The following is a 24,229-nucleotide window of genomic DNA, read 5'->3' on the forward strand; positions in this document are numbered from 1 at the left end:
TCTGCACTCCAAAACCCACCGTTTCCTTTTTACTTATATATAGCCTTCTTCCCCTAGTTACCTCCAGCTCCAGCTGCTGAATCTGGCAGTGCTGGCACGAAGCCCAGGCATGAAGCCAAACTCAGCTCAGCTGAGTTGATGAGCTTGAACAGATGTTGCTGTGCTGCACACCTTGCTTTATGTGCAGCACCTCATTTGAATGAGTGCTCCTGAACGTGTGAGACATTGCATCTGGCCCACGGGCTGGCCAGGCAGGGGGCTCACTTGAGACACAGCCATGCAAAGACAAGGCAGGGGAGAGACAAGGTATGCCTTGCTCAGGTCTGCTCTGGAGAATAGGCGTAGACCTCCTTTCTTAGCCCTAATAACAAAATCTGCAAGAGCTTTGTTAGAGAGTCAGGATTTGGTGGCACAGCCATTGCAAAATTCATACTTAAAATTTTGTATCTGTTTTCTGAACACTGTTAATACTCATATGACCCCTTGGACTGGGCACTGAGGGAAACTGCAGTCAATAGTGAAGTTGACAGGACTGCTTAGGAGCACTTTTAGACAGCTTATACGTTGAAATGTTGCTTGAAAGTTTGAGAGGGTTGTTGGCATTCAGCACAAACTAGACTGCTACTGACAGAACTTAGTGTCAATATTTTTTTAAAAAAAAGTATCATTAGAGACATACTGATTTCAGAAGTGGAAGTTTTGCCATAGGTGACAGTATTTAGTGGCTTTCTCCTCCTTCATGTGCAGTGATCTGTCAAGGAAGGATGCCTTACCAGCTGTAAGACTAAAGCAACAATCATTTTATGGGCTGTCAGCAGTCTGGAGACGATGTCGTAAGAACTGATTAAAAAATAGCATTAAGGTGACTCCTGTAACCTGGTTTGTCCTTCATTAAATTGAGCTAGTGGAGAGCTGTAGGATTAATGTATTGAGAAAACTGGGCAGAACCATGTCAGTAAAGGAGCTAAAAAGATTGAGGTTTGACCTAAAAATCAATGAAGCAGCAATGATCAGAGGCTTTCAGGCTTTCCCATACACATTTGTATTTAGGTAACATTTGTAAAATGGTATATGATTTAATAGAAGTGCTGTCAGTTATGATAAAAATTGTCCCATAGCAATCTGTATTGGATTAACCATTTTAAAAGCCTTGATATGATATGTTAACCCTTTTGAAGCACTTTACAAACAACAGCTTTTTACCAGGTCATGATAGTGTAAATAATTGTCCTGTATTGTGTATTCCTGTGGACCTTTCCCTGTGAACTGCAGTAGCTATATCACGTCATCATAATCTGCTGTGCTTAACAATACTGGAAAGCCAACATTTACGCTCTTTTCTCTTTGCCTGGCTCAGAGGGAGAACTGGAAGAAGAATGGCTGAAGGAAGCAGGTCTGTCCAATCTGTTTGGTGAGAGCACGGGTGATTCCCAAGAAAGCATGGTGTTCCTGTCCACATTGACCCGAACCCAGAAGGCAGCAGTAGAAAAACGAGTAGAGACTGTCACACAAACCTTGAGGAAAAAGAACAAACACCACCAGATTCCCGATGTCAGAGATATCTTCAGGCTACAAAGCGACCCAAAGGAAAAAGTAAGTTCCTGGCTGTCATTTCTTCGATGCTGATAGAGAGGAGACAGGGACAGGTAGGGGTGGGAGGAGAGGAGAGGGAGACAGACACACAAAAGGGCTATTTCCAGAAGATTTGTGTGTAACTTTTTACCAGTTTCCAAGGGAAATTTGTACTGCAATTATGGAAATAGCATTGGTCCAGAGTTGACATTGCATTAAGCAATGTTAGTACGTAGAAATGAGTATGTATGTTGGTCTTTTGTTACTCAAAGGGGATAGATAAAACAACAACTCTGTGGTCACGAAACTGCTTGGATTTAGTTTTAACCAAGGCACAAAAATCATGACAACAAACACCCAAAGAACGAACAGAAGCCTACACTTCAGGTGGTAATGCCTACAGTCATTCTGAGAGGTCTGCCATATAGGGGACAATATGGCTTGTATTTACTGGTGTACTTGTTTGCTTGTTTCTTTTTCTTTTTTTTTCTTTTTCTTTTTTTTTAAAAAGAGGATATAAAGTGACATCAGCCTAACCTTCTCTTTTTTTTTTTTTTTTTTTTCGGCTAGGCATTTATGCTTATTATTGTGGGGGCTAGACCCCTATACTAACTCCCAGGGCCCCTCTATGTCATTAAACTGCATGTGGTGAGTTGCTCTGACAGGTCCTGAAGAGACTCGTTTCCCCTTGTGGTTTAATGAACAGAGGAGCTCCTCATGCAGGAAAGGGGAAGGAGGGAAACAGAGACTATAATTAGAATTCCTCTTCTGCAGAGAAGCATGTCTGTTCTCTCTACTCCCCTCAAAGCAACTGGATCTTCAGCTGCGAGGAGAAACGGGCTGGATGGCAGTACACCGCTAGTTTACCAGATCCCAGCCCCATCCCTCATTCTTTCTCCTCCTGCTGCCGTGCAGCGTGCATCACAGTGGCAGGGGAAGCATGGTGGATTCTGAGAGGAGTTAATTTCCTCCCTCCCTCAACTGCTTCCTCTTCTTGGGCAGCTCCTTTCAAATTCAGTAAAGGTGAAATGTAGTGGGGGATGTTTGTAAGCTCAAATGTGTATTCTGGAGGCAAAACTTCCCTTTTGCTGTTCTGCTTTGCATGTGGTTACAGAAGAGATAGTAACTCCATAAAAGATTTCCAGGATCTGTTTTAGAATTGACTACACCTAAAAATTACAAGATCAAATAGAAGAGCAATTTAGGTAAAACATCATATAGCTTAAAGCAGTATAATTTCCCTTTCAAGTATGTTATTTCAGTCAAGTACAAGAAATACTCATGTTCCTTTTTAAACTACATATTGTAATGTCTCAGAATCATATGTTACAGTGTTCTGTAGACTTCTTTTTCTTTTAAGCTACATGTTTTGATATTGATGATATCAAAGAGAAGTAATGCAAACAGATGATCGTAGCCATGTAAGATGTGCACAATAGGTCAGGATATTGATTAAATATAGAAATAAGTAAAAAATAAAATAAAAAATCCTTCTAAACCTCTCTTCCTGACTGCAATAAAATAATGTAAATCTAGGCCTTCAAAACTATACTGCATTCCTTTCTTCAAAGCAAGGTAATTATTATGAAATCATTGCTTGTCCTTACTTATCTAACCTGTCACAGAAAGCCTGTAGTGAGATACTTTGTACAACCTCCCTAGGTAACTTGTTTCAGAACTTTATCACTCTCCCATCATTAAAAAGCTTTTTCTGTAACAAAAAAGGACTGAAGCCATCTACAGCTGTATGAAGTCATTCCAGTTTAATAATAGTCTCTGAAAATCCTGCAACCTCCCTTCACCTGGGGGAAGGCAGGAGGAAAGGTAAAACAATAGGCAGTATTGTGATGTTTCTGCTGTTTCCTGCCATATTCCTGCCAAAGAGAAGCTAGACTTTTGGTACCTTGACAGTTTCCCAGTCTGCTTATTTGTGTGTTTCCCAGTCTATTTCTACTTAAACATGGAACAGTAATAATTTTCTGAGCAGTCATATTGCCTTTCCAGCAAACTATGGCTTCAGGTCAAAGACTACATGTTCTCATCCCTTGCAACACTGGAAAATTAAGTCTTATACCCACTTATAATTTTAGGAAGAGGGGGAATGGACTTAATTACCGCTGTCTTAATTACCTAGATTTCAGATGCCCTTAGACTTTGTCAAAAGGATTTCAGCTGAAACACACAGATGCGCTTCTGCGTATTCTTGGATTGCAGGAGTATGTATCTTAATCCTGCACAGAGTCAAAGGAGTTTCTACAACCACATATTTGGTCTTTATAGGCATGCAAATTTATATTTATTGTCCCTTTCTTAGGTCTGTGATGAAAATGAAACCTCAGCTGTAAGAACAACTGAAAACAGAAGTGGAACACAGGATGAAACAAAAGGTAATGCCAGACAGAAATCTTGTGGATTTTTTTTCCTCTTCTGTTCGTAGTCTTTCAATTTCACAATCTACTACATAGGTCCGTATTTCAAATAAATTTTCAGCAAAGCAAAATGAAATTCTTATGAGAAAACCTGGTCTAGCCTGTGTTGTTGTGCACTTGTAAAGTTTTTAAGTGTGGCTGTAGGTTGTGTCTTTTGAGCCATCTGGGAAACCTTGTTTTTTACCAGTGATCATCTTATAATGAAGTCATCTGGGAGAATTCTCCTCCCATAGCTTATGCTTAGGTCTTTCCTGATCCTTAATTTATCCCTTCTGAATTATCTCTACTGTACAGTACAGGAAATGAAGCACTATTATACATAAGCTCATCAGTGCATACAAGAGAGCAAAAACAAATGTACTATAAATATACAATAAAGGCGAGAACTGGCTATATGTCTGCAGCTCAAAATGAAGGAAAAACAGAAGAAAAAAGCTGTTTACCTTTTTAAGGAAAATGTAAAGGAATTATCATTCTGTGCGTGTAGGACTGGGCTGGTTCAACAGCATGTGATTATGCATGAGTAGTGCAGTACCCATTGAAGACCCGCAGAACTTCCCCCTCCCTCGCACTGCCATGTAGGACAGAGCATAACAGAAGTCCTTGGCTGAATCCATAGTTTCTGTTTTGAGGGTATGAATTTTGATGAAAGACTTTGACAAAGCTTTGTGCTGTTCTTCAGTGCCAATACAAAAAAACAAAAACATGTTGCCCTGTATCTTACCCACATCTTTGAGCTGGGATAGCACTATATTGCTCTACCATCATACGTTTTGCTGTAATCAACACATTAGCTGGCAGCCATTTAAGCTTTAAGATACTTAATTGCTTTTCTGCGTTGTTTATATGTCTTTTTTTTTTTTTCTTCTGGGAGACTGGATAGCATGTAGGTATCATATGGGACCCTGCAGTCTCCTTAAATAGGCAGGCAGGTAGATCAAGTTACCTAACACAAGTTACTTATCTGTAATTAAGCCACCAAATAAACTTGTGCTCCACTTTTAGAATACTGACTTGTAGTTTTCTGGAAAAAATGATTGCTTTAGGATTAAACTTAAAAAAACAGTAACAAACAATACAGGATATGCTTAGAAGTTGAATTGGGAGAGATGAATATAAAACAGTTCTGAATATCACTAAAACTGTGCGTTTCCAGAAGTGTTGTTAATCCTTCCCTTCCCCACTCTCAGCAAACCTCACTGGAGTAAGAACTGTAAAAAAAAACAATTGGGAAGACCGCCAGGCTGCTGGTTCAGCAGAAGGGAAGGAAGAGATGCCTGGTGCTTGTGTCAATAAACTGCACTGTAGGACTCAGAGCTGGAAAATTACCAAGCAATTATTACAGAGTTTTTATCACATCTGGTTCTTTTTTTCCAGTGGCCCTGATGAACCCTGCAGAAATGGGAAATTCTGAAAGGCAAATCCCATATGCTAACTCTCCACAGCACAGATTGTGATGTGGATTGCAAATGCAGCCTTCTTCCATCCTGATACACTTCTGCTCCTGTCAACATGCTAAAACGGGCTCTGCTCCCAAGATTAGAGCAGGAAGAAAAAAACATCCAAGTTTAGTAGCGTTAAAAGCACTGCACCTGTTTCACTGCTGTGCTGTGATCTTTCCTCCAGAATGATGGGCTAATTAGTGTTATACAAACAGTGAATGAATTTAAGGCAAAAAGTAAACAGTGCTTGATATTTCAGAGATACTAAATATTCATGAAATATAAATCCAAAGGCATTATATTAAAATGGAAACCCTCTTTACCAAAGAAATACTACCAGTTTCACCTGAAAAATGTGAACACCATCTCAGACATAAGAAATTTCAGAGCTTAAATGGAGATTTTGTTGGATTTCTTAAAACTGTTGGAGTGAATGAAGGCTCTTTGGCCCTTCTCCAAAGGTGATGACTCCGCTTCTAATTTAGTACTTGAATGCGGCATTCTCAAGTGCTTCTGACAGAATGAGCATACATGAGTTGTGTGAACCTGTGCGCATTCCTCCTTTCTTGCCTGTCTGACACACCTTTTTTCTTGTCTGAATAATGTAAGCAGACTTGGAGGATACTACAAAACCATTATGTTTTCATTCTCTTCTGTCTGATCCTGATCAAATGCAATGATTTAATAAGTTCCTATGTTTCTTCTGTTAATAGCTGCATATTTGAGTTTTTTTGGAAGGACCCTTACTTATTAGCTCTGATGTTTCTTTGTTTCTTGTAGGTACAGGAAATATCTACAAGAAAAAAAAAAGAAAATCTAGAATTGTGTATTAAGCTGACAAAATATGTTATCATTTTGACAATCCATAACACTCACTGAAATCATGAAAAGCTAGCAATATGTTCAACAGCTACAAAAGAAAAAATACAATTCTCTTTGGATGCTTGTGAAAAGGAATAAATATCCATGTGGCTGAAACATCTCAAGAAATAAAAAGCAAAGAATAAACAGATGTAAAGCTAAATACTCATTAGCTTGAATAGGGGAACAGCAAAAGTCAGTTTACTGTGGGACTCTAGTTGTCCTCCTAAACACAGTGGGTTAGCGGCAAGGGAAGAATGTTAGATAAAACCTGTGTATAAGGGCAAGCTCAAAGCTTAATGATGTGGCAAATGGATGAAAGAATTTAACGTAGTAGGTGTAACATGAGGGAAAAGAGCTGTAATAGTTGCTTCTTGATAGGAAAAAAGACTGAAATGTGGTTGTATTTTATTAATTGAGTTTGCTTCTGCTTTTCATTTTACATGATAAAGAATATATGGCTGGAGTGATAAAGGGCTAGTGAAAAGATTATAAACATATATTCTCTACTTAAAAGTCAGCTATAAATTAGCATTATAAGTAGATGTTTTGTCAGTTAAAAAAAAACAGCCATTCTACATTTCCAATTATCAATTAAGATCTATGAGTATAGCTTTATGGCTACTCTATACTCTAGCATTCTCTAGCAAAACAAGGAAATAACAAGGTTGACACTTCTAATGTTTTCATGTCCCATTAAAAAGAAACCCCAAACCCAACTCCCCAGCCCACTCCTGAAGAATTCCCTTCATTGTATGGGATCTTTAAAATAGCGCTTTGAACCGGGGAAGGAGTATAGGGCTAATTTAAAATATGGCCACCACATCCTCATAGACAATATTTATGTTTTCTGTATCACATTTGCATTTCTCATGAAATAGTGCATGCAGTTGGCAGGTTGACAGAACACTGAAGCTGCTTCCTCTTACAGCTGCTTCCTAGTTAATAAATGCACAACAACGGGAACAAGGCTATACAATAAAGAGGAAACTCCCTGCAACAGAAGCAGTCAGACTTCTAAAATGTACACACCATTACCAAGACATCTGCTTTAGACAGTGCCTAGTATGACCAGAGATCTGAAATAGGAGCTACCACTTTATTGTTTGTTAACATCAGATCTGTCCCATGCTGGTAGGAAGTATGTAGGTCATGTACAGGCAACAATAGCTTGGTAGAAGTCTTGGGGTGACAGTGAACTCTTTTCCTTCAGTACAGCTGCATTAAACAGCTTACATGATATATGTAGGCATACGGACATGGAGGCCAGAAATTGAAGCCAGAGAAGAGTTTGACCTTGGATATGTTTGGTTCCTGAGGTCTCATATATCTATTTACTGAAAGCAGCGGCTCTAGTTTCAGGATCAGCTTAATCTGCAGTGTATGCCTCAGGAGTCTTTCAGGGTCTATTGAGAGTGAGCAGATGCCACTCTGAAAAGAGAAACTGGAAATCCACAACAGGTTCATTTCGGAAGTGTTTTATTCTATTTCTTACAATATTGCTTGGCTGTAAGTAGAGTCAAACACCTTAACTCAAATCCATCTCTCTTCTTTCTGGAACTGTCTTAGCTCCAGATCAATTAAATTGAAGTGGGAGTGGCTGCATTAAACATTGTGCCCTGCCAGGTAGTGGCTATTGGTGGCTTTGGCCATTTGCCTTTCTATCAGAACCCCTGAGTTTTTCCCTAGCAGATGGAGGTAACTTTCAGGATTCACTAAAGCGCAGCAGTGACTAGTCTTGTCTTATGTGTTGTCTTTCAATTAGACAGAGATACAGTTCAGAAGAAAAAATCAAGTTGCTATATATTTTTTGTGTTAAATTAATGCTTTATATGTTATTTGGGTTGTATGTTTGCACCTCAGCTTTTTATCAGGCCCCTGGAAGTATCAGTGTAGGGCAGCACTTCCCTGATGCCTTCTCCCTTAATCAGCCCCACCAGAGCCTTTCTCCTGCTTCAAGGTCAAATGTTGCTGCAGCTGTAACTATTCTCTGGGAGATTTTCTGGCCTTGTTTAGCATGGTTATTCCAGGACGTGCGAAAATTTCAAACGGTGATGTAAAGAAATTACTGTTATGTTACACCATGTTCATATACAAAAGCATATACACTGCTGTTGGTTCTCCTCAACTCACGTCTGTTTTCCTCCCACTTCTTCTGTGCTTATTATGTTATCCTTGAATAGACTGCAGTCTCCTGTGGGTAGGAGTTAGTGGCGGAATCATGGTCCCATTGAAATGAGCAGTGTTAATTTGCTTATATTTGCTCTGGTTTTAGGAAATTTGAATTCAAACGCAAATACATCAAAGTATTTGGAAAGTCTTGTAGGAATAACCTAGTCCTGGCTGTATCCATTAAGAAATAGTACATCACAAGTAATGCTGGAGAGATCAGAATCTTTATCTGGCTAAATTATCTTTGGTGCTGTGTATTAAATTATTTACAATACAATTTCCCTTTTGCTTCTATCCCAGTATCTTTTAACTGAAGACTGAAAATCTATGGTTGATTTCGTGTGTCAAAGTACACTTCTTCTTTTTCTAAAAGCAGAACTGCCTCTCCAGATTTTTCCGTTATTTTTTTTTCTTTATTTTTTTTTTTAAGCAAAAAATATTCCGAATTTGTCTAGTGTTTAACTGGTGTATAAAGAACAAAGAAAGAGAAGTAATGTGCTTGTTCTGTACTTAGTCCTTCCCTGTATCATGAAGCATGTCAAGACAGATTTGAGGAACCTAGACTCTTCAGGCTGAGGTGAGGACAGGAATGTCAGGACAGGAATGTCAGGACAACAACGTGATCTGTGTAGTGCACGCTATTCCCAGATGTTACTCGCAGATGCATGGGCTGGTTAAGCAGGCATTGAGATGGATTGGAAGCTGGCTGAATGGCTAGGCCCAGGGGTCTGTTTGCAGAACGGATGGTGGGCAGTGGCACAAAATCTACTTGGGAGTCAGTCAATAGCAGGAGTCAGTTGACTCCAGGGGTTAATACTCCAGTCCCACGTAACATCTTCAGTAATAATCTGAATGATGGGAAGAGTGTACCCTTAGCAAGTTTGCAGGTGACACAAAACTGGGGGGAGTGGCTGTTACACCAGAGGAACATACTGCCATGCGGAGGGGACTTGACAGGCTGGAGAAATGGTCTGACAGGAACCTCGTGAAGTTCAGTAAGGGGAAATGCAAAGTCCAGCAACTGGGGAGGAACAATGCCAGGCACCGTGCTGGGTGCCACCAAGCAGGAAAGCAGCTCTGCAGAAAGGGACCTGAGGGTCCTGGTGGACACCAAGTTGAAACATGAGCCAGTAATTTGCTCTCGTGTCAAAGAAGACTAACAGTATCCTGGGCTGCATTAGGAGGAGTGTTGCCAGCAGGTCAAGGGAGGTGATCTTTTACCTCTTCTGTTCAACATTGACGAGGCCACACCTGGAGTATTGTGTCCAGTTTTGGGCTCCCCAGTACAAGAGGGACATGGACATACTGGAGAGAGTCCAATGAAGGACCATGAAGATGATGAAGGGTCTGAAGCACCTCTCCTGTGAGGAAAGGCTGAGAGAGCTGGGACTGTTTAGCCTCAAGAGGAGAAGGCTCAGTGGGATTTTATCGTTTATGAATAACTGAAGGGAGGGTACAAAGAGGACAGAGCCATGCTCTTTCGAGCGCTGCCCATTGCCAAGAGGCAGCAGGCACAAACTGGAACACAGGAGTTTCTGTCTAAATATCAGCAATGGCACAGGTTGACCAGAGAGGCTGTGGAGTCTCCCTCCTTGGAGATCTTCAAAAGATGGTCCTGGGCAAGTGGCTATAGGTGACTATGCTTGAGCAGGGGTTTGGACCAGATGATCTCCAGAGGTTCCTTTCCCACCTCAAACATTCTGTGATTTTGTGATGTTAACATTTTGGATTGTAGAATAAACATGGTGGTTTTGCTTCTGAAATTGTGACAGCAGAAAAAAAAAAAAAAGCTGTTTTGTTTGCATGATATTGCAGTGTTTGAGGATGCAAAGCGATGGCAAGAAACTCCTGATGCCAGAGCCATTTGGCTCTGGAAGATCCTGGTAATCTGCTATTTATTTGAGGTAGATTTCTTAATCTTTTCATAATAGAAAAATACGAGAACACTCCATGCTTTGGCAGAATTATTCTAGACAAAAATCTATAAGAGATGGAACCTTGTAAGAAGCCAAATTTTCAGCTGGAAAAAAATGCAGAAGTCAGTATATTTGTAACTAGAAAGTTTATCCCTTGCACAGGATTAATTTCCATGTTTTAAAATGCTTACTCATGCAATGAGTGATGCTCAACCCTGCTGCTGTTGATTATTTTTTTTTCTACTTTGTTTTCAGGTCTTAAGTTCAGTGTTGGAACTAATGAGCAGAAGACCCCACCTCAAGACATGCCATTTTCAGAAACTGACATCAATTTGGAGATACCCTTTGCAGAACAGGCAGCTAATACCAAAGACAGCTCAGTAGGCAAAATGTGCAAAGGTGGAGGTGGTGACACTCTTCCCCTGGTACATGTTTCCTATTTATTGCTCTCATTGTTTGTTTTCACTAGTTTGGTGGTATTGGTTGGATGATATTTATCTGATACTGGGTGAATTAGGTTTAAAAGAATATTGTTGGACGGAGCTCTATGGGGATAAACCTCAAGATAACTCATTTTTGGGAACAATATTCTCAATAACATGGAAATTACAACTTGTATGCCTATTTATGTCATTTTTGTTCTAGGAAAACTCACTTTATGTGTACACAATAACTGACTTTTAATAATTAAGCTGGAATAGTGGCTTAGTTGTACACAGACTGTGTCCTTAGTTCATTCGTTTACAGCCCCTTTACCTGTTATCTGAGGTGAGATGCTTTATCTCTGTAGTAGTAATATCTGTCATCTTCTGAAAAGGATTAGTGGATGCTTGTGGAAAACTTGTGTAGTTATCCAACGCAGATAGGTGAGGGAGGAAAATGAAGAGCAGAATGGTCTATAGAAGTCTAAAGTGAAGTGGCGGGAAGCTAAGGATTACTTCGTGCTGTTTTACTTCCCACCTCAAACAAAAGGCTCATTCAGAAAGAATCAAAATGGATACTAGGGAAGATCCTCCAAGGTGTTCTGTCAGTGATCTTCAGGCATCTTTATGGACCTCTCTTTGCCTAACGCTTCATGAGCATGAAGTTACATGTGACCTGTAAACTAGTGACTCGTGCAAAAACCATCTCTTTTGATCTAACAGTGTATCCAAACACATCTGAGTAAATGTAGTGCCTGAAGTAATAATGTTTCACAGTTCTTCAAACACTTAATTTAGATAAAGACATATGCAGTTCTTTGAGTAGGAATTACCCCTTGTATCCTAGTTTAAACATTATAAACCAGACACTGACGGCTATTTAGAAATAGGTTCTGAAGTGTTTGAGTCACGTTTCTGTAATGCAGCTTATAACAAGGAAGTGAGAGCTACAGTCTATTTTACTTCTGTATACATATATATATATGTGTGTGTACTACATACAGTCATGGACTACATGTAATCATAGACTCACAGAATGGTTTGGGCTGTAAGGGACCTTAAAGATCATCCAGTTCCAAGCCCTCTGCCATGGGCGGGGACACCTCCCACTAGACCAAGTTGCTAAAGGCCCATCTGACCTGGCCTTTAACAATTCCAGGGATGGGGCATCCACAACTTCTCTGGGCAGCAAGGAGCAGCAATATGATTGGAAAAGGAAGGGAGTTACACATTTAAATCTACAGTTTGTGTCTGTTGCATCTTCGTCATTGGCAGCTATTTTTAAACATTTATATTTGTGCAAATCAATGAAACCTCAAGGCAAGAGGCTGACAACATATCTACAATTTGTAAATTATGTTTATGTACAGTTCAAGTATGTACCATTGTAGCCATGTACCATAGCCACCAATTCATCTGTGCTATCACTGGGTCTGTACAGGATGAGAAAATAATTCTGGAGTACAATATTTGTTCTTTCCAAATGGAGAGGAAGGCTTGTCAATGTTGCTGCTTTGAGTCATGCATCTGCAAATGCCAGGCACAGGCAATTGTCTTACTTAGAAGGCTGCTGGTGAAAGATGGAGTTAAAAAAGCTTCTATGAGCTCATTCTATGAGCTTCCTAGCTCATAGAGCTCCCTCTCCCTCTCCCTCTCCCTCCCCCTCTCTCCCCCTCTCCCTCTCTCCCTCTCCTCTCCCTCCCCCTCTCCCTCTCCCTCCAGTTCTCCCTCAGCTCCCCTCCTGCCTGGTATGAACTTATTTATTTATAATGGTGTCTGACTACTGCTTCTGCGTATTTATTGCAATAGAAATGCTCCATTATTATGTTCCCCCTTCCCTAATTAGGGAAGCCCTTTATTTTTATTCATATGGCAGTCAAATGTGTTATTTTTTGTGAATATGTGCAGGGGGATTTCTATCCCAATTGTACCTGCACAGGATTGTGCATGGATGGCTATTTCCACTGCTATAAATTGCAAAAGGATGCAGAAGGTGGGTGGGTGGAGTTTACAAGCAAGACAAAGCCAAACTCTTGTTGTAGGTGCCCAGTGAAATGACGAGGCAATGGGTATAAGTTGCAACAAGAGAAATTCTGTTCTGCAGTGAAAAAGTCCCCATGGGTGTGTTAAGCACTGAAATGGGTGCCCACGGTGTCTGTGGAATTTCTGTTACTGGAGGTTTTCAGAATTCAGTTGGACAACACTTTGAGCAAGCTGATCAGACTTTGAATTTAGCCTTGCTTGAGTGAGTAGTTGGATTAGATGAACTCCAGAAGTTACTAGGAACCTAAATTCTCCTATGACTCTAAAATTGTCTGCTTTGCAAACTATTTGTGGGATTCTTCCATGACACAGTTAGTAGCAGTAGGCTTCACAATGAAAAGGTTGGGCCCTGAAGGGAGCACAGCCTTAGAGCTAAGTAATTTGCTATGACTCGGATTATTCACTGTGCTACAAATCTCTGCTTTTAGAATTTCAGACTGCCAAAGGACAAAACGGGTACCACAAAGATTGGTGACCTTGCCCCTCAGGACATGAAGAAAGTCTATTCTTTAGCACTGATTGAATTGACTGCTCTCTATGACACACTTGGGACAGAATTCAAGCAGCAAAAAGCTGCAAAAATCAAAACCAAAGGTAAGAGTTTCATATTCTGAAACAAATTGGTCTGTTTTAATCCAGTGAAACAAAGGTATCTGGTTATTTATGACTTTCTTGGAGAAAATTTGTATTAATATATAAATAGTAACATAGATACTGAACAGCATTTAATTATACACCTTGACTCAAGGCACATTTTAGGCAAGTTCATGCACAAAGTCACTCTAGCTAAGGGACTGTGCTCTCTGTATAAAGTTAAAACTCAGGCCAGATACAGAGCAGATAAACAAGGAGAGAGGAAGGGGGGCCTTCCTCTCAATAGCATGGTATATAGGAGGAATTGCTTCACAGAAATTAGTATGATCATATATTTGCTGGGAGAGTATGTGTTTTGTTCTTTGTGGGTATTCTCCTGCTCTCATGAAGCTAGATACTGTGCCACTCCATCCTTTTTTGTTTTCCTTGTCCTTGGCTAGAGATGCTGGGAGCCTTTGTCACCTGCTTTCCTGTTATGCCTGGTACAGACTTTCCTGTATCACATAGCCATGCCCATCCGATATTTACTAAGGCCAGAATGCAGTTTTTGCTCTGAGTGGCATCATACCAAGTGGAAGTTTGAGTCTTTTGCAGAGGATTTTGAGGCAGTTGCAACATGTCATTTTGTTCTACAAGCCTATAAAGCATAGATATAATCACAGTGTTTTTCTTGGGAACTTAATACACATGGAAGCCAATTTAAAGATGCTAGAGATTTTCAGTGCGTTGTTTGTTTTCTGTATTCCTGGCTTCTGCTAAATGTTTTACATGAGCTTGAAATGTGTTATTGGTTAATCACAAACCTGCTTTGGCCAAAACCCTGTTCTCAAGGTTCGGTGAACGTGACAGTGCAATAGCTCAGTTTAAATAATTGAAAGCAACTGAGGAGGCTGAGAGCTATGCAGCAAGGTACAATAGATTCTTCAGAATACTGTATGGTCTTTACGGTAGTAGAAAATAATTTCTTAAATGCAAACGACATGCAGAAACATCTATGAGACATTGTTCCCGTAAATGTATTTTCTTCTCGCAGAAGTGCTTATACTATTACTAATACACAGGGAAGAGACAAAACATTTTCTTATATTTTGAGTCTTAGTTTTAATTAACTCTTCTTGCCAAATCTTACTGTTTATTGAGTTTTACTCATAGCATTATTATCTAAATGACAGGCAGTCATGAAGAGTACTGAATTGGTTAAAAACCCTGTTTTTCCCCAAATTAAAAAGATGGGCTAGACTTACCAAAATGTGTAGGAAAAAGACAGTGACATGTCAGCCTTCCTCCCCTACAAGTCTGCTTTTGCAGTGTACTGTCTTCAGTGCCTTGTTGCTCTACCTGTCCCCATCCTCTTCATTCAGGAAGTGTTTGGCTAATTGATTCGTACAAGGGTGGATATATTGGCTGTTCCCTTTTGTGCTTGTGTACATAAAGATGATGAAAACGTGATTCTTCTGTGGAATGCTGTGCTGTTGCCAACTTGGCCTTTTCATTGGCGTCCTACAGTTTGCTCTCCGACTTCATCTCAATAGAAACTGTATCGACAAGATTGTCAAGATGATAAAAACTATTGGGTATGGCTATTTGGTCTATGTATGAGTCTACATACTGTATTGGTAGACTTTTTATTCTGCTAGAGATACAAGAACGCCCTGATTTGGCACTTCAGATTATGTTTCTTAGATATATATGTCACATTCCCTCAAGGGCTGACATCTTTTTAGTAATTACAGCTGTTCTGTGTTCAATATTGGCATGGCATCATACCACGCAGGAGCTTTTAGGTACGTGTAATGTTATATGCCGTTTCAGAAAAATGGCACATGCAGCAGTTATCAGTACTTGTGACAGAGTTCTTTGGCAACTGACTTTGGGTTAGCAGTTGCTGGTGTAGCAGTGTTTCTGAAGTCATTCTCTTCTATTCAGCTGGGCCATAATCACATGGGTGTCCCATTTACTTCAAGACTAAGGCTAGTTTTGCATCAAGGCTAGATTAACTGAGACTAGGTTTCATTTTATTTTTTATTTGTGCTACCTTAGCACCTTGTAAAGGCCATTTTCCAACCCAGATTTAACTGTATTTTTGCTTTTCAACAACTGGAAAAACAATTTCAACAAGATGTTGAAAAAAAAAAACACTTGAAGGGTTGAATAGTGCTTCTTTGAAATGGTTGTAGGGAGGTATTGAGAGTAACTCTAGGTAATAACTACATGTTTAATTTTAGCAGCCAATTTTTTTGATATTTTACTCATGCCTTTTGCATCTTGACTATAATAACTTGCACTGAATGATGAAGATCTGCATTCCACGTTCATCATTACAACCATTCTACAAACCAGAACCATGCAGATGGTTCCTGTATGCAATTTGCTTCACTGTACTGCAGAATATGTGGATGGCACTTTGAAGTCCAAACAGAAGAATCCTAATTTATGGTTGAAGGAAGAGATGAATGAGTCACTTTAGCCACAATGTTTTGTGTAATAACTTGATTGACAAAGACATTTAAACACTTTGAACAAAAGGTCAATAGCTCTGAATGAATAGGATTATCAATTCAAAAATACAGTTTTATGCCACTACCTCATGTGTTGGAACAGATAAGGATAATATCTGTTTCTTCTGCTTTCTTCTTCAGACTCTGGCTTGTTTGGTGTCCCACTGTCAGTTTTACTGGAACAGGATCAGAAGAAGGTGCCAGGCACCAAGATCCCACTGATTTTTCAAAAGGTAAATAGGCACAAATAAGTCAACTTGTTCCATACCTGCAAATGACAATCAAATAACATTTGTCCTGAATTTATTTGCTCCGTGTAGCAAAGCTTTCTCCAGTCAAAGTTATTTTAACTTTATTTAAAAAACTTAAAAAAAACTTTATTTAAAAAAGCTTTATTTACTAATTTAGTAAATGTGATGTTTTGCGTGTTTTGACTTAAATGAATTGAGCTTGCTTTTTGTTGCGATTGCTCTCCAATTTATTAGCATTGTGAATGATTACTGGTGTGTTCCAGGATACTTAGATCTTAGTACTAAGTACTTAGATCTTCTCTGTTAAAGATGTAAAGAAGAGTATTTGTGAGAAAGTTAGTACTGTATCTCTAATTTTACTGTAATTATTTTGAATCAACATTTTAACAGGGGTAGTAGTTGGGATTTATTTTTGAAGCCTGAGTAGTTTTGGAAAAAAACTGCTTCAGTCTCTGAAGGAGGTCTGTAGACAATACAGTTTTCTTTTTTAATTAAATAGACAAACTCTTTAATTGTGTTCACAAAATGTGTGAGCCGAGAGCCATATTAAAGGTTTTATTCTACATCTACAGCAACTCTAATCCATTTCTCAACTGTGTTTGTGTACCTACATGTAATATATGTTTGTACACACATATGAGTACATAAAGATTCCCGTATATTAGAACTATCTATGAGTAATTTTTAATTGACATCTTCATTTATGCAGTTTGGTTTGTGTTTGACAGTTAATTTCCCAGATAGAAGAGACAACTCTGGAAACAGAAGGACTTCTTCGAATACCAGGAGTTGCAACAAGAGTAAAGGTAAAGCATTGCATGGATTCTCAGCACCTTCAAAAGCTTATCTGCACTCAGTGATTTTATTTAGTCATGAAAATATATTTTAATGCCAGGTTCTTATTAAAATCTTCAAAAACAGAAAGCAAAATCTCTTCAGAAAGAAAACTGGGTTATATTAGCCAGGAAGCTGATGGTTTGATCCAGTGTAGTTTTGGGGAGAGTTCAAGTTGGAAGCAGAGTCAAGGCTATGTTTCAAATTCAGTTGTGCCAAAATCTCATTAATTCTTGGCACAAGCTTTCCAGCCTCTTGCTTTTTCCCTGAACTAGCTTAATCATCTGAACAGTTCATACACAGTCTTTCAACCCCAGGAGAAAGCTTTTTTCTGGCATTGTGAGCCTGCTTTAATAGCTAGACTTAACCCGTGTTACAGGGCAAGGCAGCCAACATGCACTGAAGAACCCCTCAGATTTATTTTTATGAACAGCAATATAACTGCTCAGCTCTCTAAGCGCAATCTTGTTAGGCACGTCCGTTCACACTGACACTTTACAGAATGAGTGCCAATTACACACAGACTCTTCCCCAGCATTTGCCTTAATGCAGGAAACTAAATACACAGTATGACTCACGCCAAGAGTCAATGTGTTAAAAAGATGGTCTGCACTGGCTTTAAATGCTAAATAGAAAGGATAATTTAAGTGGATTCAGCTGTCTGAAGACATCTGCCAGCCTCCGTCATGTCAAACTTTGTCCAGCACCTGGTTCGTTAGAAACAACTGAAAAGAAGGGAATATTACGGAAACTGGCTTTGTTTATTTACCAGTAACTATGAGGGTTTTTTTTTTTTACAAGTTTCCTTCATTCTTTATTTTCCACTCTTCATCAGTTCTGCATACTGGAATGATTTTGGAATGGTTTTGTTTATTTGTTTATTCTTTGATCTTTATCAGTTTAATACAATTTCCCAGGCAGAGGATCATTAACTATTTGATTTTCATTATTTTTTTGCTTATTTATTTGCAGAATTTGCTTCTTTGAGTTAAGTAATTCTTTTGTTAGTAAAGGTGTTACATTCTTTTACTTATTTAAATGGAAAACTTTATAGGAAAACAAAGAATTTGGCATACTGAAGGACCAATGCTCTCTCTAGTTTTACTAAACTTTTTTTCTCCTGTACAAAAAAATATTCCTTCTTATGTATCTTCACAAAATGGTGCAGATATGAAGAAAAAAAAAATCACTATCTTACTCTATAGATTTTAGAGTTCTAATTAAGAAAATATATTGCATATTTACAATACCCTGTAGTTGAATACATTTACTGTAAAACCTTAGAGTTGGTCCATTAGGATGCATAGTTAACATTTCTGCTCTTGCCTCTCCGATAAAACAATTCATTTTATCTAGTAGTTTAATTCTACATTAGCCATGGTGATTTAGTCTAAATGTGGGTGGAAGAGCTGGAGAGGCTCAGAGGGAAAATTTTCATCTTCATTTCTAAAGCTTGCTTTTGTTGATGGGAAGGAAATGATACCCACTTGACTTTAGACATCAGAGTTAGTATCTTAGCACCCTTGAACCTCCTATGTAATCCCTGGAGACAGAAGATCTTCCCTGAGGACAGTTGAGAACATCCAATTTTCACGTCAGTCTCAGCGTCCACATTTTCTTTGGAAATAGATCCATTTTCCATACAAAGTTAAATTCAGTGAGAACAGTATCTTAGAAATGTATCTAGTACTCTATCCAATGTGCCCTTCTTGTCCAGATAAATAATTAAGGCCGTATTCTTCCATAGCATTTTCCCTCACTTTGTCTCACATTCTTTGCAAAACAAGTAAGTGTCTTGTTCTTTGTCTGGAAGAACTTAGGCACTAAGAAGGAAGAGGCTTGCTGAGAGGTGCCTGCAGTGCCACTGGCTTCACTGGGACAGGAATTCCGAGGCCGATTCCTGCTCTGCCAGACTGGGAAACAAATGAAGTGCGTGCAGCGGGACTGATGCTTATGTGGGGACTCAACAGCTCAGTCATTGCGGTGTTCCCATGCTTAACATCTCTAGAAGCTCAGTTGTAGCACTGTCACGAGGGCAGGGTTTACAAGGTGTCATTGAGACTATCAGTGCTGTTTATTCTGCTTCTTAACAGCATATTTTGCAGTCCCCTTCCATGGAGAACTTGACATCCAGTACTAGACAAAGGTCTATGGATCCAAAGGCATGGAGTTCCCTACAGATGGCAAGACATCCAGCTATCCTGTCACCCTAATCTTTTCCCTTTACTTTAAAAAGAGAACCAGCCCCACCTTAATATATATTTTGATAAGAAACTGCCTGTCAGTGTGTATAATTGCCATATTTATCTAAGAAGATGGTCATGCATACATTAAATCAGTACCCTTTGGTATGTAGTTTCAGGATAGTTGAGTATGACAGCCACATCTTAATGTTTCTGGGGAGGAGGAGAAGCCGTAACTCTTACATGAATGAATATGGTATCTGGTTCTTATATTCCATATGGCCCCGAGACAGGCCCATGGGATTTCTTCCTGTATAGTTTGGCAGTCTGCTGCCTATTACTACTTGTTTGCATTCAGTGCTTCTGATCTCCAATTTATCTTTTTGTAGCAAAAGATTGGCGGCAGCTGGAGTTAAGTAATATTTCAGATATTCCCTTTTTTTTCCCCTTCCAAAATAAGGAAAATATTGCCATGTGTATAATGTATAACTTACAGCAGACGAATGTTATCGGTGCTCACTGTGTCTACTACCTTTCAGAGTCTTTGCCAAGAACTGGAAGCAAAATTTTATGAAGGGACTTTCAACTGGGAAAATGTAAAGCAACATGATGCAGCAAGTCTTTTAAAACTCTTCATCCGTGAACTGCCTCAGCCACTCCTCACTGTGGAATATCTCAAAGCTTTCCAAGATGTACAGAGTGAGTAGTGTCCTTTCTGTCTCAGTTGCAAAGAAGTGATACCAGTGCCAAGAAGTGCTTCTTTGCCATAGCAGCATTTTCATTAATATTCTGTGAACAAATAGGACTTCTCATCAAAAAGATGGGTACATTTTTGCTAATGTACAAATACCATTTTTCATGAAACATCTACTTCAGTAGTTTACACACAAAATAAAAAAGCACACTCATTTTCTGATATGCTTCTAATAGTCTTTAGAACTATTATAGATGAGTTATAAGAAAATTATTTAAGATGGTATCAGTTTATAAACAATATTTGTTTCAAAAGAAAACAATAGCAAAGATACAATAGTTCTGCAGAAAATCCAACAAATGGTAGTTTATTCTCTTTAACGTAGTCATGGTGGATATTTTATCCATTTACAACAGGAAGAGTTAGACCAGAATTGTCAGAACTGCTGGTCATCCTTCATCCCTTGAGATCAGTAAGTTCCTGTGAAAATGTCCTCCTTGCCAACTGGTCACCAAGACAGTAAACATACTGGTTGTAATAGAAAGAAAGCAGCTTTGTGGAGTGCGGATCCACAGACGTTAACTCCCCAGCCAACACAGGAGTGTTGGTTTGAGACAAATCTATTCCTGTCTTTTTGTAGGCTGAATGATGGCTCATTTCTAAGGGTATTTTCAGGGAATTCCCATGGACAGGCAGTCAATCTTTACTGTTGGCTGTTTCACTCTCCAGTCTGAGAGCTCTTTTCAAGGTTGCAGGCCATTCAGTTGGTGTGCATAGGAGCTGGAGCTTAAGCCTGTTACATAGTGGTGTTGATTTTGCAGCAATGAGCAGCAAATTAAAGCAGGCCAGAATGTTTTCAAGTGATGCTGGCAGCTAACAGCTCCTCAAGGTTGTTCCACTTAGCAGATACTGATTGGAGCCACGATGGTTTCTGCTTGCCACTCCTGAGCTGTCTGAAGGCTTATGTGGTTTTACTTATCCAGAAAATACTTAGGTAACAGGATGCAACATACACGGAGCCAAAGCATATGATATAAAACAGACATAACACTTCATAGCCTACTATTGTTTAAATTGTCTGCCCATTGTGTGCATGCAGTAAGATTAGGTGTTAGAGGAAAAAGGGCCATCTTTGTGACAGTAAACAGGATTTTTCAAGAGTGTATTTAATTAGTGTGGTTAGACTTTAAATGACTTAATTTAAACAACTTTCTTAATTTAAATAATTTAAAGAACTAAAAGTAAAACGTTATTTAGGTAAACAGATGGAAAACCATGATTTAAGTAATGAATTTTAATTGTTTTGCAATTGTATTTTAACTTAATTTCCAAAGAAAAGGTTGGTTCTTATTGCTTTTTGAGCATTGTGGCATGGGGTTTTGGAACTAAATTTAATCCTCCCTTTTATTGTATGTCTTTCTAAGCACATAGGTACACTGTTGTCACTGCTTGTATGTTTTAAATGGCTATATAATTTGCCACTAATTTATTCATATCCCTACTTTATTACTATGGTAGAAAGTAGTCAGCAAGCTGTTTTTTGTTTCATAGGTGAACTTTTTTTGGCTGTATCTCCCAAATAGCTTTGGAAGAAATATATTTGAAATAGCAGTTCAGTTGGAATCCCATTAGAATACACAAAAACAGCCCTGTTGAGCTTTGAAATAGTGTAATAAAACTATGTCAGGTGCAAGTACCCCTTCTTCCCCTGCGTTATGTATGGCTTGATTGTTAGGAATCTGCTGAGAAGACTTGCCAGAGCACTTTCCCTAAGGCATGACAGGAGGAAGTTTTTCACAATAAGAAACCAGAGAGAGCTGGGGCTTTCCACTGCTCCACACTGGCAGGACTTAGGAACTTTCCTAGGAGGCAGAGAAATTGAGGGATGCACTCATCCAGCATCTTGGCTGAATGACTCACCACCTAGCAGTTGGGTAGATGGCAGAACCAATGGCACTTTTCTTAAAGCTTGCCACGTTTAGTATGACATTTACTGCTGCAGATATGTGTTAAGCTTCTCTGCTATTGTCTTTATCCCCACTGGTTTGCCACTGCAGCTGCTGCTGCTCATGTTACTGGAGACCTGCCTTACTCAGCAACCTGTGGTATTCCTTCTGCGGGGGTGACCTGGGAGACGGTGCAACTGTTTAGGCAGTCAGACAAACCGTGACAGCAGTTTTGAATATACCCTGTTGTATGCTGGGGCACAGGATTAAAAAGGGAGGAACCATTAGCTGACTAGTTTTACTTCATAATGTTGCAAAATAAAGAATCACAAGGCATCTAAAAAGGACTGCCAGAAGATTGTTGAGTCATACAGCAACTGAATCATACGAGACCATTTGGAAATGACTATTAGAAAAGAAGGATCTGCCAGTCCTTTGTCATACTATCACAACAAGCCATATGTATGCGTTCAGCATTTTACAAGAGGTTTCCACTTTAAAATCATGCTGTTTGAAGAGGACAAATGACAATTTTAAAATACTGAGGTTCGTGTGCTTCACTGGCAGATCTTCCAACGAAGAAACAACAGCTGCAAGCTTTGAATCTTTTGGTTATCCTTCTTCCTGAAGCAAACAGAGACACTCTGAAGGTTAGAATTGCTAATGCTTTTTTCCTGCACTTTTGTCTGTTTCTGAACCCACCTTTACAAGCAATGTTGTCTTTTAGCATCCTTCTTTTTAGTTCAAAGTTAATGCTGGAATTAATGATTCTTTTTTTTTAAAATTTATTTCTCAGAACTAAAAAAAAAATAAAAAATGACTTAGGACCCTAATTCCTCCCAAATGACTTTAAAAGTATGATTTGAAATTTTCCCAGATTGCAATAATCATCTCACAGTGAATGACTTTTTCTCTCACAAGTTTTTTTCCTTATTTTAGCAGCAGCAGTTATTATTTGCAATGAAAAAGAAAAAGTATTATAATACTATGGATGAACATTTGCTTTTATGAAATAGGTTTAGCTCTTTTGTTTCATTCTTCACTTTTGCCCGTGCTGTGCGTTTCAACCCAATAAGCAAGAAATTTACACTTCCTATTGATACTTGCAGTACATCACTCTTGGAAACATCCAACTTGGGCTTGCCCTTTTGTAGCAAAGCCAGCCATCTTTTTCAGAATATGCTTACTATTTTGCTACAATGAAAAATGAATTTGCAGGATTTGTATGGAATGCAGAGTATCTTCTACTACAGCCAAAAAAACCCTATTAGTTCTTATTGTTTAAACATAGCTTCCTTTTTGAGTTATTTACTGTGTAGAAGCACTCAGGGGGGTTCCTGGCTTGAGTTACAAATATCTGGAACAGAATTAATTGAAGACTGACGGTTTGTAACTGGCTGCCTCTCGTTCATAATGCAGTGTGGTTTACTCATGAGTTGTGTACCTTACAGAACTAGCTATTCCATGTTTTCATGACAGCTGGCATTATTGTGTTCACCTTCTATTTAAGAAAAGCCAATAGCAGTGTTTTCAAAAGTATCTGTGTGATGATACTTACGCACCTACATAAGAAGTGTCTTACTCTACAGAGCTTCAAAGTCACTTGAATATTTTTGAAAAATGTTATCCACAAAATTAACAAGAATTATTTACTTCATTACTTAAAGAAAACTTGCATTGCAGTCTTGTGAAGGAACATATCCACAGTTCTTATTCTAATTGCTTTAATGTAGTTTTATTAGGTATAAATAGATTTTTCCAAGAATATGTAGCATCATGTTTCACTCTAACTTTTTCTTGTGCAAAGTTGAGCTTTAAGTTCTGCTGTAATTTCAGGTACTGCTTGAATTCCTCCAAAGGGTAATTGATCATCGAGACAAAAATAAAATGACGCTAAACAATGTTGCAATGGTGATGGCCCCAAACCTTTTCACATTTCATGGGTTTGGCTCAAAGACTATCGAACAAAGCGAGTTTGTTATGGCAGCTGGAACAGCAAATGTCATGCGCTTTATGATTCAGCACCAAAAACTCCTCTGGACAGTAAGTGTATTCCTAAGGGGGGAAAAAATACATAAATTTCACAAACAAGGCATCTGAACAAAGAAGTAAAGTGAACTTATTTCCATGATTTAAAGAAAGATCAGCCCCATCCAGCTGGGGCCTTGCTCATAGGTAGCAAGGTAGGAGTGAAACAGAATCACATTTACATATTGTGTTGGAGTTAAGGTCTGACGGTCAGAGTTTTAGTATTTAGTATGTACCATAAGTGAACTCAAAAATAAGTCCTTGGGGAATCCTGGTATTTGGCCTATTGGTAGGCATTGTTACAAGGAATTTATTCTTTTCTGCTTAGAGATATTCATAGCACA

General features: G+C 38.9%; 1 protein-coding gene across 4 annotated transcripts in view; it reads left to right on the forward strand.

Annotated features, from left to right (window-relative positions):
* The window catches only part of ARHGAP18 (Rho GTPase activating protein 18), a 92,277-nt gene that overhangs the window by 55,721 nt on the left and 12,327 nt on the right, over window positions 1–24,229 (forward strand). For all 4 annotated transcript variants that reach the window (XM_048048092.2, XM_048048090.2, XM_048048091.2 and 1 more), the window contains 9 exons: window positions 1,358–1,593; window positions 3,887–3,959; window positions 10,648–10,817; window positions 13,286–13,451; window positions 16,091–16,182; window positions 16,929–17,006; window positions 19,757–19,916; window positions 22,425–22,507; window positions 23,694–23,900. In XM_048048092.2, the coding sequence (XP_047904049.2) occupies window positions 1,358–1,593; window positions 3,887–3,959; window positions 10,648–10,817; window positions 13,286–13,451; window positions 16,091–16,182; window positions 16,929–17,006; window positions 19,757–19,916; window positions 22,425–22,507; window positions 23,694–23,900 (1,265 nt within the window). The remainder of the gene's footprint in view (window positions 1–1,357; window positions 1,594–3,886; window positions 3,960–10,647; window positions 10,818–13,285; window positions 13,452–16,090; window positions 16,183–16,928; window positions 17,007–19,756; window positions 19,917–22,424; window positions 22,508–23,693; window positions 23,901–24,229) is intronic.

Source organism: Anser cygnoides, chromosome 3, assembly GCF_040182565.1.
Source record: "Anser cygnoides isolate HZ-2024a breed goose chromosome 3, Taihu_goose_T2T_genome, whole genome shotgun sequence".
NCBI classification, from domain to species: Eukaryota; Metazoa; Chordata; class Aves; order Anseriformes; family Anatidae; genus Anser; species Anser cygnoides.